Raw genomic sequence first — 19,915 nt, forward strand, 5'->3', positions numbered from 1 at the left:
TGTGAATGCCCAATGACCACTTCTTTTTCAGTTTACAAATACCTCCAGTTACATAATTGTTTAAAGCAATGCTTGATCCTGTGCAGAAAGGGACACAGTAAGATGTATTTCTGTCTTATTACTTTTAACATTATTTATTTATATATAGTTATTTTTTAAAGCTTATTTATTTTGAGAGAGAGAGAGAGAGAGAGAGAGAGAAGGAGATAGAGAATTCCAAGCAGATTCCATACTGTCAGCACAGAGCCTGATGCAGGCCTCAAACTCATGAACTGAGAGTTCTTGACCTAAGCTGAATCCAAGAGTTGAATGCTTAACCGACTGAGCCATGCAAGTGCCCCTAACATTATTTTTATAATAAAGGTGAAAGTTGGTGACAAGGAAGTAGATGTGATGGAAGGCTTCAAACTCTACATTACCACCAAACTGCCCAATCCAGCCTACACCCCCGAAATAAGTGCTCGGACCTCTATCATTGACTTCACTGTCACCATGAAAGGTCTGGAAGATCAGTTACTAGGAAGAGTCATTCTCACAGAGAAACAGGTGAGTGAAGTGTGACCACCTCCTTTTCTGTGTTGTGTTGCGATTCTTTCATTGAGGAAAATAATATAAAATTTGTAGTAGGATTGAGCCCCCACTTTTGTTCCTATGTTTTTTCCCTTTGTTAATTTCCAGGTGTCTTAGGTAATTACTAACCAATTAGCCCATATGTTTTATCTGTGTCTTGTAAATCACATTAATCAATTGATTTTGTGCAGACTAAGGATATTAACTATGAGATTATCAGTCTCAGGCTCGACGTCATTATTCTGGTCGTATTTTGCTTTATTTTTCTGAAGTTTGCTCTATTGTGAGCTCTATTCACCTGTTGACTTTTAGGTTCCAAGGATACAGCTAGGTTTTGTTTTCATTTGATTCATGATTATGCTTTTGGAATATAAAGTTAAACCTTTGCAGCAGATCACACACCACATTCTCAAGTCTCATTTGTTACCTAGGAGAGCTCTGTGTGTGATCTGACAAGACAGACATTTGGGGCTCCAGACCTTCACGGAGCACCTTTTGGAGGCTGCTGGCTTAGTTGTGCTCTGCAAGCGTAACTCCATATCTGCTTTCTTTACTTCTATTTTGCGGAATAACTTCATTTTCAACAAAAGTGGCCAATAATTCATAAACTTCCTTGCTTTGAGTCAGCATTTTCTCTAGGGAGCAGGTGAATCTTAAAGAAATCTGGAGGGTTTTAATGGGACTGCTTTGGTAAAACCATACGAACTCTCAACGTTGCTATTGATTGTCTCCTGAGTTCGTTACCAATGAGGAGTCTAGTTTACTTCATGGCCCCCTTCTCCACTGACCTAAAAGATTTATTTAGGTTAAAATTATTGGCAAAATTTTGGAATCTGTCTTTCACATTATTTTGATTTTTTTTTTTGTATGTTTCATGCTTGGTCTTCTGAGTCCTTTTATATGTTCTCTTTCTTTTTTGTTATCTCACCTCCCACCCCACCCCCCCTTTTTTTTTTTAGTTTTTTTAAATTGTTTATTGTCAAGTTGGTTTCCATATAACACCCAGGGCTCATCCCCCCTCCCCACTTTTTTATAAATATTTTCTTTTGAGTTTTTAGAGCATAGTGCATAAATCATGGAGTCATATGGTTGGAAGTGGCATTAAGAGCGTTAAATCTGACTTTGTAGATTTGTGTAGTTAGCAGATGCCGGAGTTCCTACCACAGACCTGAAGTCTCTTGAGGTAATGACAGAATAAGAACAAGAATATGTGCTTGTTTCTTTTGGTGCTTATGGAAGCTTAGCACTGCCATACGGTTACTCGAGGAAGGACTGGGATTCTTGATCAATAGCATGGAAGGTTGAGCCCGGAACCCTGAGAGTCATTGGGGCAGCGTCTGTGACCCGTGTCTCCCACTCGGCTTTCACCTGTGGCATTAGTTCAGGGAGATAAGAGGCCCTGATGGCAGTTTGAATAATGTACTTGTCTTTGGTTTCCTCACATTCAGCTGAGATGAATACAGTCTCCTTGGAAGAAATAATTTGACCTGATAGATTTTGTTTGCAATGAAATAGCTCTGGCAATGCAGCCATAATTGTTACAACAGAAGTTTAAGATGAAGTGAGGAGTGCTTTAAACTCCTTTGAAGACTTTGCTTTTTAAAGTTTTATTTAAATGTTTTTATTTATTTTTGAGAGAGAGAGAAAGAGAGAGAGAGAGAGAGAGAGAGAGAGAGAGAGCACGCGCACATAAATGGGGGAGTGGCAGAGAATCCCAAGCAAAGCAGACTCTCTGCTGTGCAGAGGCTGACACGGGGCTCGAACTAACAAACTGTTGAGATCATGATATGAGCTGAAGTCAGGCACTTAACTGACTGAGCCACCCAAGCACCCCAACTGCTTTGAAGATTTGAACAGCCTTGAAAAGCCAATATGGATCCCAAGTGGGGCTTTTTCTTACTTCCTGGAAAAATATCTTGAGTATCTTGAGAAAATTACTCTTTTACTATTGTCTCCTGATGAGAATCCATTCCAGCCTCACAGTATATAATTCTTAGGAAAAGTATGGCCATAGGAATGTGACTCCCACTCTCTTATAATATTAGAGGGTCCCTTGCCCTGAGCCATATTATTTTAGACACATAACCTATTTTTTTTTTTTTTTTTTTTGTGAGAGAGAGAGAGGGCACAAGTGAGTGAGGGGAAGAGAGAGAAAGGGAGAGAGAGGAGAGAGAGAGAGAGAGAGAGAGAGAGAGAAGCAGGACTCACCCAAAGCAGGGCTCGTGTTTACTTGAGGCATGGCTTGTGCTCACCCAAAGCCAGGCTCAAGCTTACCCAATCTCACGAACTGTGAGATCATGACCTGAGCTGAAGTCAGATGGATGAGACTGAGCCACCCAGGAGCCACAACCTGTATTTTCTTTCCTCTAACACAAGGTCTCATGCAAGAAGTGAGCTGTTGGGCTTAATTTTGATGAATTTTAAGCAACACACTTCCTGCAAGCAGCTTTTCTTTTGTAGCATGTGGTCTTCTCCCCATGTTCCTGCTCACGGTGCTCAATGTTCTCAGCCTGGGTGGCGGCCGGTGGGTCTGACATGATACCTGCAGCTTTCAGACCATTTCTTGAAATTGAGTAACTCATTTGAAAAGAGCTGACAGATACAAAAAGTGTTTTCAAGTTCAAATTGTTCCTCTGACCCCCATGACAATGCAGTCTTTCTAAACATGGTCACTTTTTAGGTAATTGTTACATACACTGTATCAATATAAAATGTTACTGAGCCATGGGGGGCTGTGAGGAGCAGGGAAGACTCCAGAAGTAAGAAGTTGGTGCTGGCCAGTGTGGGGAGGCGGCGCCAGGGTGGCTCAGTCAGTTCAACATCAGACTTTTGATTTCTGCTCAGGTCATGGTCTCACGGTTCATGAGTTCAAGCCCCGCTTTGGGCCCTGCACTGGCCGCGCAGAGCCTGCTTGGGACTCTCTCTCTCCCTCTGTCTCTCTGCTCCTCTCCTGCCTGCTCTTTCTCTCTCTGTCTCTAAATAATAAATAAACATTAAAGAAAGAGATAAAGAAGTTGCTGTTGGACAGCATCTTCCCTACACACAGAGCTGAAATCGAGGCTGCTCCTCCACAGTCAGGATAAATTAAATCTCACAGGTCTGCCAACTCTTCCTCACTGGTCTGCTCACTCTTTCTGTGGAAGGTGGCTCAGAACAGTAACTTAGGACACCAGAGACAGGCTGTTCTGCTTTAAATCCCTAAACTCAGCAGGAGTCCAGCGTCCAACTTCCGCTCAGGTCATGATCTCACAGCTTGTGGGTTCAAGCCCCACAGTCGGAGCCTGCTTCGGATTCTGCCTCCCTCTTTCTCTGTTCCTCCCCTACTTGTGCTCTGTCTGTCCGTCTTTCAAAAATAAATAAATGTTAAAAAATTAAGAAAAAAAAAAGAAATGAATGGAAACCTCAGAGCCTGGCAATGCAGGGAAGACAGATTGTAAATGGACTTTCCACCTTGCTGTCTGCTCCAAAGCAGTCCGCTTAACTGTGTGAGCTGCTCAATGTCCCATCAAAGCCGTACACAATTGCTGACCTGACATACCTGTGAGGAGATGTAAGCAGCCTCTGCCGTCTCCAGAAGGTGGGGTATCGAGATCATTTTAAACAGGTACTAAACCAGTAGTTCTCGAATGACTTTCCTTAAAACAAAACACAACACAACACAAACTCCTTGGGTCCACCCTCACCTTGAACCCAAAGAGACCCATATACTATCAGGAGAAAAATACTAATATAGATTAACAGCAGTTACTGGCCACTCAGCACCAGGCCTCAGGAGTCATCTTGCTCAGAATCCTGGATGAGCTAACAGGTACAGTACTTGGCTTCCGTTGGTGGTAGAAGCATCCAATGGAACCTACAGGAGAGATAATTTAATGAAGCCCCTAAACACACGTCATTATCACCAGCTCAGTGGTATAGAGAAAAGGTAAGTCCGAGTTCTCTTGCTTCATCTTTCTATGCTAATTCGCAGTGTAAGGTGCAGAAGAGAAGGGGCCTTTGGGAATGCAAGCCTGGGTGAAGCATTAGAAAGGGGGCTCTTGAGGGCCATCATCTGTTTTCTTTCACTGATTTCAAAACTTTGGTTACAGATGCAGTTTATGTACACAAATAATGTTAGTTTTCATTTGCATCTTTGTTGAACCACTTAATTTTTGATCATTTGATTAATAAATAGTAGGTTTCATGAAATTGCCCTGAATCACTGCTGTACTTTATCACTTTGGGGATGCTTTTCTTATTATCACAGTTTAATTTTTTTTAATGTTTATTTATTTTTGAGAGAGACAGAAGGAGAGAGAGTGAGAGAGCGAGCACATGTGAGTGGACGGAAGGCAGAGAGAGGGAGACAGGATCCGAAGCAGGCTCCGCATGGAGAGCAGAGAGCCTGATGCTGGACTCGAGCTCAGAGCCGTGAGATCATGACCTGAGCTGAACTCAGACACTTTACTGACTGAACCGCCAGGGTCCCTGTGATGAACCACAGGAATCTACCTCCAAACCAAGAGCACACTGTACACACTGAATGTTAGCCAATTTGACAATAAATCATATTTTAAAAAAAAGAAGACAAAAAAAAAAATCCAAATTACTTTAAATTGTACTGTTTACTTTCGGGTGTATTATTTTGTCAGTTTCAAATTTCTGGGGAGGGGGATGTATTCTTAGCCTTATTTTAATTCTTCGGGAACATAGGTGGTTACTTTAACTGACAAAGTGATTGGTGTTAACAATGATACTGAATTGACCACAACCATCTCAATAATGTTCAAGCTTTTACTTGCTATTTTTTACTTTTACTTTGTCTACATTATAGTAACTGTTTATTTTGTGAATAATGACTTTCATGAGCCACATGGGGGCTTTTGCTACTGATTCTATAGTTCTCAAGTGGAGACGAGATTGGAAATGTAGGTTGTAATAAGTCTTACAAACCATGTTGAGAATTTTGGACCTTTCAGAACCGCTGAGGGAAATCCCAGACTGGCTGGGGGCAGGAAAGGGGGTGAGGGCAGAGAAGAGGGTCAGCAGAAAGACCAGTTATGGTTAGGGTAGTCCATGAGGAATAATTAAAGCCCAAACCAGGGCAGCAGCTATGTAATTGGAAGAAATGGATGAAGGAAAACATATTATGCCTGAAGAGTTGATAAAACTGGGTGCAGTTTTTTTATGTTTATTTATTTTAAAGAGAGAGAGGCCTAGCACAAGCAGGGGAGGGGCAGAGAGAGAGGGAGGCACAGAATCTGAAGCAGGCTCCAGGCTCTGAGCTGTCAGCACAGAGCCCAACACAGGGCTCAAACTCATGAACCATTAGATTATGACCTGAGCCAAAGTTGAGCGCTTAACCGACTCAGCCACCCATGTGCCCCTGGGTGCGCTGTTTGGACTTGACAGCCTGTACTTTGGTCCCAGCACTCATGAAAACATGCATCCTTAGCGTAAGTACAAGATTAGAAAGTTCTCCTCTTTTATCCCTTTTGCAGCCACTTTATTATGCTTTTGTGATGATGTGTGAAATTCTAAAGTATGATTTATTTTGGGCCAACCTATAATTTTATTTTTCAGACTGCTTATTTTCCAAATAAGTATTATAGTGCTTCCAAAAATCCATGCTTGGAATGAATCAACAGAGGGGAGAAGAGAGGAGACACATCTTTTGAGCAGCTATCATGATTCAGTTACTGTTATAGCTGCTTTACTACTTACATCCTCATAATCACTCTCTGAGCTCCTTTTACATCCATCTCACAGATGGGGAAACTGAGGCTCATAACATTACATAACATGACCAGTGCTGTGCAGCTGATAGATCCTGGGAGCTGTGATTCAAACATGTGTCTTCCTGATTTCAAAACCATCATTTCCCCCCTGGCTTTACATTCCTTCCCTTACCTGTCTTCTTCAGGTGAGGATTTTTTGTTATGTCCAATTTTATTTCAGCTGAATGTTAGATAAAAGCTAGCATGTCAACAGGTATTATGTCGAGTTAAGTGGCTGTTATTTTTTAAAATTTCTTAATTTTATTTTTAAAAATCATGTATATATAATATTGTCAAGTTAGCTAACATACTGTATATATACAGTGTGCTCTTGGTTTGGTTTCGGGGGTAGATTCCTATGATTCATCAATTTAATACACAGTGCTCAATGCCCATCACCCATTCCCCCACTACCCTGCCACTCCATCAACCATCAGTTTGTTCTCTGTATTTAAGACTCTCTTATGGTTTGCCTCCCTCTCTGTTTGAAACTGTTTTTCCCCTTCCCTTCCCCCATGGTCTTTTGTTAAGTTTCTCAAGATCTACATATGAGTAAAAACATATGATACCTGTCTTTCTCTGACTGACTTATTCCACTTAGCATAATACTCTCCAGTTCCATCCATGTTGCTGCAAATGGCAGGATTCCATTCTTTCTCATTGCCAAGTAGATATAAACCACATCTTCTTTATTTCAGGTGAGGATTTATTTTTATAATGCTCACCTTTAGTAACCTAAGGATGATCATGATAGTGCACAAACTGTGGGAAGCTAAAATATTTGAATTTTCCCCTTTATTTATTTATTTTGAAAGAGAGAGTGCATGTACGAGTGGGGGAGGGGTAGAGAAAGAGGGAGAGAGAGAATCCCAAGCAGCCTGCATACTGCCAGCAAAGAGCCCAATGCGGGGCTTGAACCCACGAACCACGAGATCATGACTTGAGCCAAAATCAAGAGTTGGATGCTTACCTGACTGAGCCACTCAGATGCCCCAATTGCTGCTGATAACTTCAGATGTCTAGCTCTCTCAGCAGGGAGTAGAATCTGCTATACCTGCGGAACCATATTGGGAGTTCCCAACCGGATACTTACCCTGCGGAAGCTGCTGTGGAAAACTGAGTGTGGTGGCACGTGCCCAGGTAGCTCCACTGAGTCACAGCTGGAACTGCCCACAATGCCTTGTAACCACACATTGCTCCCTGGCTTCCCCATACTGGGTTTACACTGAAAGGCGTATGACTTTATGAACACAGCTAAGCATAGGAACCTTGTTCATGGGCACTATATTTAGAAAAGTTTTCAAGCAAACTCACTGATGCATATCTTCCTGTCCAATTTTTTATTTTATTTTATTTTTTTATTTTTTACAAATAGTTTATTGTCAAGTTGGTTTCCATATAACACCCAGTGCTCATCCCCACAAGTGCCCTCCTCCATGCCCATCACCCCCCTTCCCTCCCCCCACCCCCATCAGCCCTCAGTTTGTTCTCAGCATTCAAGAGTCTCTCATGGTTTGCCTCCCTCCCTCTCCCCCACCATTTCCCCCCTTCTTCTCCCCCACAGTCCTCCGTTAAGTTCCTCCTAATCCTCCTATACGTGCAAACATATGGTAGCTGTCCTCTGCCTGACTTATTTCGCTCAGCATAACACCCTCAAGGTCCATCCATGTTGCTACACATGGCCAGATTTCATTCTTTCTCATTGCCATGTAGTATTCCATCGTATAGATAAACCACATCTTCTTGATCCATTTGTCTGTTGATGGACACTTAGGCTCTTTCCATGTTTTGGCTATTGTGGAGAGTGCTGCTATGAACATTGGGGTACATGTGCCCCTATGCATCAGCATTTCTGTATCCCTTGGGTAAATTCCTCGCAGTGCTATTGCTGGGTCCTAGGGGAGTTCTATTGTTAACTTTTTGAGGAACCTCCACACTGTTTTCCAGAGGGGATGTACCAGTTTACATTCCCACCAACAGTGTAGGAGGGTGCCCGTTTCTCCACATCCTCCCCAGCATCTAGAGTTCTCTGATTTGCTCATTTTAGCCACTCTGACTAGTGTGAGGTGGTATCTCAGCGTGGTTTTGATTTGTATTTCCCTGATGAGGAGGGATGCTGAGCATCGTTTCATGTGTCTGTTGGCCATCTGGATGCCCTCTTTGGAGAAGTGTCTGTTCATATCTTCTGCCCATTTCTTCACTGGGTTGTTTGTTTTTCGGGTGTGGAGTTTTATGAGTTCCTTATAGATTTTGGATATTAACCCTTTATCTGATTTGTCACTTGCAACTATCTTTTCCCATTCCATTGGTTGCCTAGATCTAGAACTTTCACTTCTCTTGGAGAGAGTAGCACCTGTTCAGGCCCGGAAGATTATTCAATTCAAAGGTACCTGCAGCAGTGGTACAGGTTGTTTGCCTGACATTTTGAACCCTTGCTTTTCAGAGAATTGGATACAATTTCAACTAGCAAGTTGAACATAATGGCATTCAAACAATAGCAGAGCTCTTATAAGTAAAGAGACTAAAGGGAAGAAAATGTGTCTATTCTGAGTGATCTGTATGTATCTTTTCAAATATATTTCAATCTATTTTCAAATATATTTCACCTTTCAAACAAGCTTAAATATAATCACAAAAGTCACTTAACATGATTTGACTTTAGGAAATAGTACAGTGGATATCGATAGTATTTTTAGCAAATTTCACGTGGTTTGCTACCAATTCTTTTTCCTCCATTAACTCTTCTTCTCTTATTTTCATGGATTTCCTGCAGCCAAGTGTGATCACTGCAGTATAGGAGCTTGAGAACAGCTCACTAGGTGAACTTTGTCAGGAATGGCCAAGCAATAGCTGTTAATTAAGGAAGAAAATATATTTATGCAAATTAACAGGAATTGGAGAAGGAGAGAACTCATCTCCTGGAAGATGTAACTGCAAACAAAAGAAGGATGAAGGAGCTAGAAGATAATTTGCTTTACCGGCTGACGAGCACCCAGGGGTCCCTGGTGGAAGACGAGAGTCTCATCGTTGTGCTGAGCAACACAAAAAAGACCGCGGAAGAGGTGACGCAGAAGCTGGAGATTTCGGCCGAGACGGAAATTCAAATTAACTCAGCCCGGGAGGAATACAGACCTGGTGAGTTTGGTAATGAAAGACAAATGTCACAGGGAAATGAAGTGAGAAACAAACCAAAATCAGAGAAACTGAAGGAAGTAAGGACGGTGGGAAAGGGGGTGGCCATTACTGTTTTGTGACGTTGCTTTGGGACATATTCAGTAAAACTGAGATGAAAACATTTTTTAATGGTGTAAATTTTCTAGGTGCAGATAATCCACGGGCATTGGCAAATTCTTTAAGGCTCCTGTGAACTTATTTTTAAACTAGAAAGTAAAGAGGGAGAACTTTTTTTTTTTTAAATGTTTATTTTTGAGTGACAGAGAGAGCACAAGGAGGGGAGGGGCAGAGAGAGGGGGAGACACAAAATCTGAAGCAGGCTCCAGGCTCTGAGCTGTCAGCACAGAGCCTGACGTGGGGCTTGAACCCACCAACCATGAAATCATGACCTGAGCTGAAGTTGGACGCTTAACTGACTGAGCCACCCAGCTGCCTCGGGAGGGAGACCTTTTAAAGAACATCTGACTACAGTTTTGAATTTAAGGGATTAGTGGAGCGTGTGTGGGCTGCTCATTAGTTCTTTGTCATTTCATAACCATGAGCCAGGATTTTGTTTGTGGTCTTTGTATTAGAAGGTGGTTCCTTGGTCTCCTGGGAGTGCAAATTACTCAGCAATTTGCAAAGCAGTGCTGTTCATTGGTTTTAAGAGGGGCCTGCTAAAAGAACTCAATTCCCTTTAGAAATGTATCATTCTTACTGAAAAAAAAAATACTCAAAACAGCATCAGTTGCTGGTGGAGAGTCAGAAGCATCATCTTTGCGATGATGCCTTGTTTCGCCAACCTGACCCCAGGCTCAGTGAAGGCTCTTCATGGAGCTTAAGAATGAGGCCCATAAGATGCCTACACTCTACACAGTATGTTAGAGTGTTTGCTATCCCATCAGTTGTCTTTTCTACCTATGAAGAAATATAGTCAAATTCCTTAGGGTTCTAAATTCATAAGAGGTCCTAAAATGGAAGATGCCGTGTGATAAATACAGATAGCAGACTGCTTACACAAAGCTTATACATAAGAATTAAATATATATCACGAACATCGCTCTAGACTCTGGGAGCTGGTGGATAGTCATTGATCAAAATAAAACTTGTTGGTTTCATTTAGAGCTTAGGCTGCTCTGTGCGCGGATCATTTATTTTCTGCCCTCGTATTGTGCACAACCTTGCTCTTTGTCTTTCAGTGGCTACACGGGGCAGCATCCTGTACTTCCTCGTCACTGAGATGCGCTTGGTTAATGAAATGTATCAGACTTCACTCCGCCAGTTTCTCGGCTTGTTTGACCTTTCCTTAGCCCGGTACGTCTGTACTCAGGAAGCCGAGCTGAATTCTATATCTGTGGGCTCGAATGATGACAACACATTTATAACTTCTTTTCCTTTTGCTACTTTTTTTCCCTCTAAAACCTAAGTTTAGTGTAATTACCAGTGTGATACCAAATCATTCTCATTTGTCATTTTATGCTCAGAGACGCCTCTACCAACGATTCCTCCATTGATTGACTCCTTTGGTTTCATTAAATTCCCAAGATTTTTGTGTGTGTGTGAGTGAGTGATGATACCCTGCGGGTGAAATTGATTTAGGCAATCTGGAGGGTTCTGTTATGTTATTTTATGTTGAGGGAATGCTTGTTATTTTCCATTGAGGGTGCTGATTCTTGTGTAAAAAGGAACCGGCCCTCCAAAGTTACGTATTCTGTGTTAAAGATGTTGTTTTTATGGACAGTGGGAAAGGGCAGTGGGGTAAGCTGGATTTATGTGTTCTCTCCTCCAGGTCTGTCAAGAGCCCAATTACGAGCAAGAGGATCGCTAATATCATTGAGCATATGACTTATGAGGTTTATAAGTATGCAGCCCGGGGGTTGTATGAGGAGCACAAGTTCCTGTTTACCTTGTTGCTTACCCTGAAGATCGACATCCAGAGGAACCGAGTGAAGCATGAAGAATTTCTCACCCTTATTAAAGGTCAGTATAACAATAGAAAGTGTTGTACACAGGTCCAGATGTAGGAATTCGTTGAAGGTTCTGTGTGGTATTATTTTTTTTCTGGCTCTAATAGTTTCCTCGCATTTCATTGGAGGCTGCATATATGTGAAATATTTTATTCATTGATTGCACGAATATTTAGTGAGAATCGACTATATGCCAAGGCACAGATACTTGGGGCACATAATAAAACAATAAGTAAATTGTATAGTATGGGAGAAGCTATAGAAAAAGCAGAGCAGGACGGGGTATGGGGAGTTGCAGGGTGTGCAGACTGGGGAAGGGGAATTAACATTTTATTTTTATCTATCTATCTATCTATCTATCTATCTATCTATCTATCCTTATTTCTGAGAGAGACAGCGTGAGCAGGAGAGGTCAGAGAGAGAGGGAGGCACAGAATCTGAAGCAGGCTCCAGGCTCTGAGCCGTCAGCACAGAGCCTGATGCAGGGCTCGAACCCACGCACTGTGAGATCATGACCTGATCCAAAGTCGGACACTCAACCTACTGAGCCACCCAGGCGCCCCGGAATTAACATTTTAAATGGAATATCTAAGTGGGATATCTAATGGGTAGGCCTCCCTGAAAGATGGACAGGTGAGCAGAGGCCTGGAGAGACAGGAGGTGCTGGCCTTAGGGCCATGCAGAGAAAGAGTGTTAAAGGAAGAGGAAACAGCATCAAGGCTCTGGTGGGGTTCGAGCCTCCCATGAGACAGGCTGGGGCCATGGGTGGGGTGATGTGGAGCTCAGCTTGCAGATATTTATTCTGTATCTGCTGAGGCGTCACTCACACACAAGTCCCCTGTGACACTGCCAAGTACAGCCCAGTGGAAGACTAGGAAACAGATTTGCTCCCACATTCTTGAACGTCTGGACAAAAAGTATTTAAAGTAACTGTGGAAATGATGCTAGGGTCTATGGCTCTAGCTACTACACCTTTCTGAGACAAGGTCTATCTTTCTAGATGAGACCCAATTTTATCTACAGGGGGTGGAGGGAGATTTTCATGTTCACCTGGAGAGTAGATTTGCAGAGCAACTTGAGAAGGACCCTGACGGAGCAGTAGAGGAGGGGTGTGGGTATCACATGCTGTGCCCTGGGGGTGTAAGCCCAGACTTCTATGTGAATAAATGCATGTTCATGTTCATATAAACATGCATTTGCTTACGTATCTCATAGAAACAATAAAGACTCATTTGGTTACACTTGAGTTTAGAAATGTATGATTTATGGGGCGTCTGGGTGGCTCAGTTGGTTAAGGATCCAACTCTTGGTTTTGACTCAGGTTATGATCTCAGTGTCCCAGGGTCGTGAGATCAAGTCCTGCGTTGGGCTTCGTGCTGACAGTGCAGAGCCTACTTAGGATTATCTCTCTCTCCCTCTTTCTCACTGCCCCTCCCCTGCTTGTGTTCTCTCTCTTTCTCTCTCTCTCAAAATAAATAAACTTAACAAGAAAGAAAAGAAATGTATGATTTATGGACAATCTCTCTCTCTCTTTCTCTGTCTTTAATTGTCTGTAACCCTCGAACTTTGCTCTTTAGGTTTCTCTAGTTTTCAATTTTCTTGAATCAGAGCACGTGGATGCATTGGAGAGACATCCCTTAGATATTTGGTGTCAGGGTTGACTTCTTCACTGAGCCCTTCAAATAGTACTGGTTTCTGGTCTCATTGACTGGTCCTCCAGCTGATGGAAATCTCCTGTGGCAACTTGTTCCTGACATCCTCAACTCAGGCACGGAGTGCATCTCCTCATGAAAAGCATCCAGACCTGGTTGGAATACTGTAAAGTGTGTTACAGTTCAGTGTGATGATAGCAGATGTGGGATTTAGACTAAGGAAGACTAAGTGAAAATAGTGACTTTGCCGATTTCCTGAGGAGTGTGTCGAGCAGGTTCTTTAACTTTTTTTCAAGCTTCCACCTCCTCAGCTGTAAGACAAGCATAGTCAAATCTACATCATCAGATTCTTGAGTAGTCACACAATTTGTGTAAACCTTGGCACATAGACTATGTTCAGTAAATGATCGGCATTGTGATATTTTCTTTAGTATTTTAGTTTTTTTTGATTAGACCATGGCTTACATAGGCTTTTGTGGGTCCTTGGCATTCAACAGGTTTATAATGCTGCTCTGTGAAACGGAGTGTCAGAAGAAACTGTGGAACACAGTTCTGTTGTAAGATTGCTCTCAGTTGGTTATGTTGGTGAGAGTTAGCCAGTGAGTGAACTCCCTCTGCGAGGGTGTTTACTTGCCTGAAAATGCTTTTTAAAGATTTTTAAAAGATGTTTTGATTTATTTTGAGAGAGAGAGAGAGAAGAGGAGGAGCAGAAAGAGAGGGAGAGAGGGAATCCCAAGCAGGCTCCATGCTGTCAGTGCAGAGCCTGACTCAGGGCTTGACCTCACGAACTGTGAGATCATGACCTGAGCCTAGATCAGGAGCCAGATGCTTAACCAACTTAGCCACCAGGTGCCCTGAAAATGTTATTCAGTTAGCAACATTATTTTGATACTGGCCTTTTAATTTGCTCATCTCTGAGATGGGAAAGGACCGTCTGAATGACTTGCTAAATCTGCTTTGGCTATACCACCTTATAATTGCGTGGTATAACTAGTCTACATTTTTTGTTATAAGAACATATCATTTTTACAAAGTATTACCTTAAAAATTCAAACTTACTTTTTTCCCCAAAGTAAGGGTTTACAGAATGAAAGCAATGGCATAAGTCTCAATCATCTTGAGAATTTATTTTGAATTATTCCTATTCCAACTGTTTATTCATCAGAAGTACATTTAGTCTGGTACCATATTATCCAGGACTAGGTTTGTACCCATCCCATTACAATCATTCTCTGTGGTCCATTGTACACTTTTGAAGCAGATGAGGTATTCATGACACAGTTACCCTCGACTAAACAATGAATAATGCTTTGGTTGCAAGAAACACCTTTTCCTTTCCATAAATAGCTTCTCCTTACCTCTCTGGTGAATATCTTATTCTTTTGAGTTTGTTGGAAAGTGAGTGGTTTCCATGGAAATTGGTATGACATTTTTCAACATAATGCCATTGTCCTTAGGTCTTTAACTGCTCCCTGCTTTTAAAGCAGTCTGTTTTGATTTTGTGAGTTAATAATCTTATCAAAATTGCTTCAAGGCCACACTTACCTTCTGGGAAACATACTAAGATGGATTTGGCAAAAGACAGTAATTTAGTGGGGTCCATGATACCTGGATAAAGTAGAGATTGGTTCAGTAAATATCTTGAGTGTTATTTATTTGTTCGTGACCTGCTCTGCTCAGAAAAGGGTTTTAAAGTTAGCCAGTTAGCTAAACAAATTGATTATATCCTTTTAAGAATTATGCTTGGAGCATATTTTCCCTGAAACAGTTTAATAGATGGTATTTATTAAACAGTATATTTCACCCTATAAAGATTTTCTAACTCTTCCTCTGACTTAAAATATGAATTGTTTACACATTTAGTTTTTCTGAGGTGGGCAACAGTAACATTTTAAAGTGTCATTTATTTTATGATACTGTGAGAGTTACATGAATTGTGTGAGCTTAGGTAAATCAGCAGCAAGATGAGAGTCACTACCCAACGGAAATGTTTGCTATGGTTAGATTGACCAAAAATAAGTGATATAGCACAGGATCCTTGGATGGGCTCAAAATGATATAAATAATATACTGACTTATAGAAGAGAACTCTTTAAACACATGTAGTGCTGCTGACATTTCTAGATAGGTTCTCTCCTTGAAAGAGCTGTGCTAAAATCATGCACTTCTTTTTTTTTTTTTTTTTAAATGTTTTTTATTTATTTCTAGGAGAGAGAGAGAGAGAGAGAGAGACAGCGTGAGCAGGGGAGGGTCAGAGAGAGAGGGAGACACAGAATCTGAAGCAGGCTCCAGGCTCTGAGCTGGCAGTCAGCACAGAGCCCGACGCGGGGCTCGAACCCACGAACCGCGAGATCATGACCTGAGCCGAAAGCCGGAGGCTCAACCGACTAAGCCACCCAGGCGCCCCGACATCATGCACTTCTTAACATTGATAGTAGCTACTCATTTAGTGATGCTGTTATGGTCTTGATCCCATTTTGTGTGCTTTACACATATGTGTTCTGTCACTCTGTCATTATCACAACACCCAGGCTTCATTCTTCCCAGCGTGCATATATTTGGAAACAGAGACCCAGACAGATAAGACACCTTGTCCCAGACCAGGTGGGGCTAGGACAGAGTTCAGCCTCCCCTTGGTCCACACTTACATTGTTGACTCTTAAATGTGTTTTTCTAAAATCGCCTATTCCTTTACTACATTTTAAAGCTTGTCTGTTACTATGACATATTTCTGAGTTCACAACATGTCAAGGTTGTAAAATAATTAAAATGAAAAGTGTAAGCAAAAGCTTTTATAACTAGATTGTTTTAGAGTAAAGAAAGAAAGAGCTAGTAACTTTGTGTGTTTACTTTTAAAGGAGGTGCCTCACTGGACCTTAAAGCCTGTCCTCCTAAACCATCTAAATGGATCCTGGACATGACGTGGCTGAATTTAGTGGAACTCAGCAAACTTAGGCAGTTTTCAGATGTCCTTGATCAGGTAACTTGTGCATTGAATAAACACGGGAGTGTCACGGGGAGAAGCTGCCTGATTTATCACTAGCTACAATATTTGTGGAAGGGGGACTTTTTCACATTGTCACTCGTACAACAGTTTTACCTGTGCTTGACCTTCCTCATGCTCGCTCACTCTCTGATAAAGTGTAATCCACCCAAGTTTAACTGCTGCTGTCCTATGCTGTATGTCAGTATCACCAACTGCTGAGCCACCGGTGGGGAACCTGATAGATTTACTTAGATCATTAGTTTTGCCTTCTTTCTGGAGGTTGAATGAAAAGAATACAAACAGCCTGTATCTAAATGCTTACCTCTCATTCTTGTCTCTCTTCTTCTTCCTCTCCTTGTCCTTCCATTATATTGCCTGAACCAAGCATCTGGACATAAATCTAATGCCATTGCTTGGCTCTTTCTCTTTACAAGTTATTTTCCTTTCCCGACCAGCCAGTTCCCTATGAACTGTGTATCTACTGGGATCATAGAAGTTGGGTCTGGAGAGTTCAATGAAGACAAACCGGAAAACAGATTCTTAAAACTCAGAGGACCAGAGAGAAGTCACACTGACAGCAAGGTGGCTTTATTCAGCCATAAGTTGTAGGCTTTTTATAACAGAACATGAGCTAAGGTCGGCTCTTCAGTTTCCTCCCAGTTTTAGTTGACCGGAAGCTTAAAGTTCAGCTATATTTTTATGTTGTGGCTTATGCCTGGTGACCTGTGTTATTTCTACCATGTAATTAAACAACTTTCATTTGGGAGGTTGTAATGCACTCCAGCTTATTCTCCTGGAAGATGACTGCTAGTCACCTTTCCTGGACCGATATCTGTTCAATAACAGTTGCCGTCTTCAGGGGATTATCTTGTGCCTGAAATCCCTCCATGTCATATAGTCTCTCATGACTGAGGGACATTATTGCTTTTTACTCTTATATGATACCTTCTAAATACGGCACTGGACTGCTTTTTCCTTTGATTAGGCCTCCAAGAAATATAGCAGGGGCTTTAATCGAAGGGAATGTACCAGAGAACATAGGATTACATTTATCTTCAGATGTTATTTGTTTGTTCTATGTTTCTGAGATGATTACTGACAGAATGCTTGTCTCTCTTTGAGTTTTTTAAGCTCCAAAGGATAATGGACTGTATTCTTTCCCTCTTTATCAATTGCCTAAAGGAAACATGGGTATCGTTATTCATTTGATGATGATGTGAAGTGGTATATTTCAAATTACTCTAGATTAATAGAGTATTGACCAAACAGCTTTTTGTTCAATAATAAACATGTATTAAATGTCTTCTTTTGTGCCAGGAGTGGTCCTGGGAAATGAGGAAGCATCTGTGAATAACTAAATGAATTTGTTTTTGATCATGAGAGGATTTCATGGGGCAAATCAGATTTCCTTAAAATAATGAAAATGAGTTTTCATTGATTTCTTTATTCCTTACAAAATTGTTACCACAAAGGCATTAGAAGACATTAAACAACCCGAGACTCTCCCTACTTCAAAAGCTAGCTGTAAGCTGCCGTTAATACAGACTTACTTTAGAGTAAATCACATTTGATTTTAGACTTCCATACTTTTTGCTACTAGAATATAAAATAAGGAAAGGGTCAAAGGATATCATTCACACATGTCTGGAATGGTCAGAAGGTTTGATGAGAAATATCTGTGAACTATTACTGACAGATTTTCCTGTGCTGTGATGCAATTCTTATCCCCTGATATTTTCAGATATCAAGAAATGAGAAAATGTGGAAAGTTTGGTTTGATAAGGAAAACCCCGAGGAAGAACCCCTTCCAAATGCCTATGATAAATCTCTTGACTGCTTTAGACGCCTTCTCCTTATTAGATCCTGGTGTCCTGACAGAACTATTGCCCAGGTAAAAAGTACATATTTGAAAAAATGGGAAAATATATTTTTTTAAAAGATTTTTGATTATTTTTAAGGAATCTCTACACCTGGTGTGGGGCTTGAACCTACAACTCTGAGATCAAGAGTCACATGCTTCACCAACTTGAGCCACCCAGGCACACCTAGGAGAGTGTATATATATGTGTGTGTGTGTATATATATATATACACTTTTTTAAATTTAAATTTTAGTTAGTTAACATACAGTGCAATATTGGTTTCTGGAGTAGAATTCAGTGATACATCACTTACCTATAATACCCAGTACTCATCCCAACAAGTGCCCTCCTTAATGCCCATCACCTGTCTAGCCCATCTTGCATCCATCTTCTTCTTCTGTTTGTTAAGAGTCTCTTATGGTTTGCTTCTCTCTCTCCTTTTCTTTCTTTTCCCCTTCCCTTATGTCCATCTGTTTCTTTCTTAATTCCACATATGAGTGAGATCATATGGTATTTGTCTTTCTCTGACTGACTTATTTCACTTAATATATACACTTAATATATACACTCTAGCTCCATACACATCATTGCAAATAGCAAGATTTCATTTTTTATGGTTGAGTAATATTCTGTTGTGTGTGCGCACGCACACACACACACACACACACACACACACCTCCTTTTTCCATTCATTAGTTGATAGACATGTGGGCTCTTTCCATAGCTTGGCTATTGTTGATAATGCTGCTATAAATATCAGGGTGCATGTGTCCCTTTGAATCAGTACTTTTGTATCCTTTGGGTAAATACCTAGTAGTGTAACTTCTGGATCATAGCGTAGTTCTATTTTTAACTTTTTGAGTAGCCTCTAAACTGTTCTTCAGAGTGGCTGCACCTGTTTGCAAACCCACCAACAGTGCAAGAGGGTCCTCCTTTCTCTAGGAGAATATTTTTAAGAATTTCCTTTGAAATATAAAGAAATATTAAAAATTTTAATCCCAATGAGAATTTTCTTGGAGTCATCTTTGTAATTTTCTACCAATACCTACGTGCAAAATGGAAAAACAAATAAAGACAGCAAGCTGTACATTTGGGCTAAATGATTTAATAATCTTCTCTGGTCTAAATGGTACATGAATGAATGAGAAAGCTGTGTTTGTAAGTTGTCATATAGGTATAACATAAAGGTAATATATAACTCTTGCATACCATTTTTATACTAACTTAGAAATGATATGTCTGCTCCATATTGTTAGTGGTAAAAGGACACTCCTTTAAATAGGAATGATGAGAAGTTACTAGGAGGAGAGACAGACAAGAGGGGAGCACAATATTCCCAAATCTATAGCTATAACCCCAGAAAGTCTCACAACCCCTGATGCAGGAATTGGCCTAAGATTCTTTGAATTTTACATGTGGCATAAGTATGCATCCTGCCTCCAAAAGATTCATTTTTTCAAAGACCTTTAATTTGCTGGCCTGCCATCATGGAAATGCCACTGCTAACCAGACCCGCTGTATCCTGCCTTCACAGTGAAAAACTTAAATGTTCAGCTCAGGCTGATTCCTTAGGGGCTTCTCCAAAGACACCGTGCAGTAAAAACAGGCTGGGTTTATAATAGAATTTAGGAAGTTCAGCCCTTCACTCTCTGGAGGGAGTATTAAAACCATATGGAGTAACCATCTCCAAGTCCATGTAGGTACCAAGACATCATGAAAACAATTAGATTCAGTGATTTATTGAGAAAAGAAAAATGAGTTTTGCAATGCAGGGCAACTGAGATCACCCTTCCTTCAGTTTTTCTTCTCAACTTCATTACTTTTATCTTCCCCAAAAGAATTGTCAAACTGTTGCCTTAAGGACAGTGTAGAAAGTTCAAGTCATTCTGTTTCGTTTCGTTTCGTTTCGTTTCCTTCCTTCCTTCCTTCCTTCCTTCCTTCCTTCCTTCCTTCCTTCCTTCCTTCCTTCT

The 19,915-nt window shown here is 41.0% G+C and overlaps 1 protein-coding gene across 1 annotated transcript in view; it reads left to right on the forward strand.

The window, feature by feature from the left end:
* The window catches only part of DNAH5 (dynein axonemal heavy chain 5), a 270,172-nt gene that overhangs the window by 226,434 nt on the left and 23,823 nt on the right, over nt 1–19,915 (forward strand). Inside the window, exons 70-75 of the mRNA XM_039217767.1 lie at nt 364–546; nt 9,218–9,461; nt 10,679–10,793; nt 11,269–11,459; nt 15,957–16,078; nt 17,826–17,975. Of these exons, the coding sequence (XP_039073698.1) occupies nt 364–546; nt 9,218–9,461; nt 10,679–10,793; nt 11,269–11,459; nt 15,957–16,078; nt 17,826–17,975 (1,005 nt within the window). The remainder of the gene's footprint in view (nt 1–363; nt 547–9,217; nt 9,462–10,678; nt 10,794–11,268; nt 11,460–15,956; nt 16,079–17,825; nt 17,976–19,915) is intronic.

This window comes from Hyaena hyaena, unplaced genomic scaffold, assembly GCF_003009895.1.
Source record: "Hyaena hyaena isolate Hyena2069 unplaced genomic scaffold, ASM300989v1 scaffold_720, whole genome shotgun sequence".
NCBI lineage: Eukaryota > Metazoa > Chordata > Mammalia > Carnivora > Hyaenidae > Hyaena > Hyaena hyaena.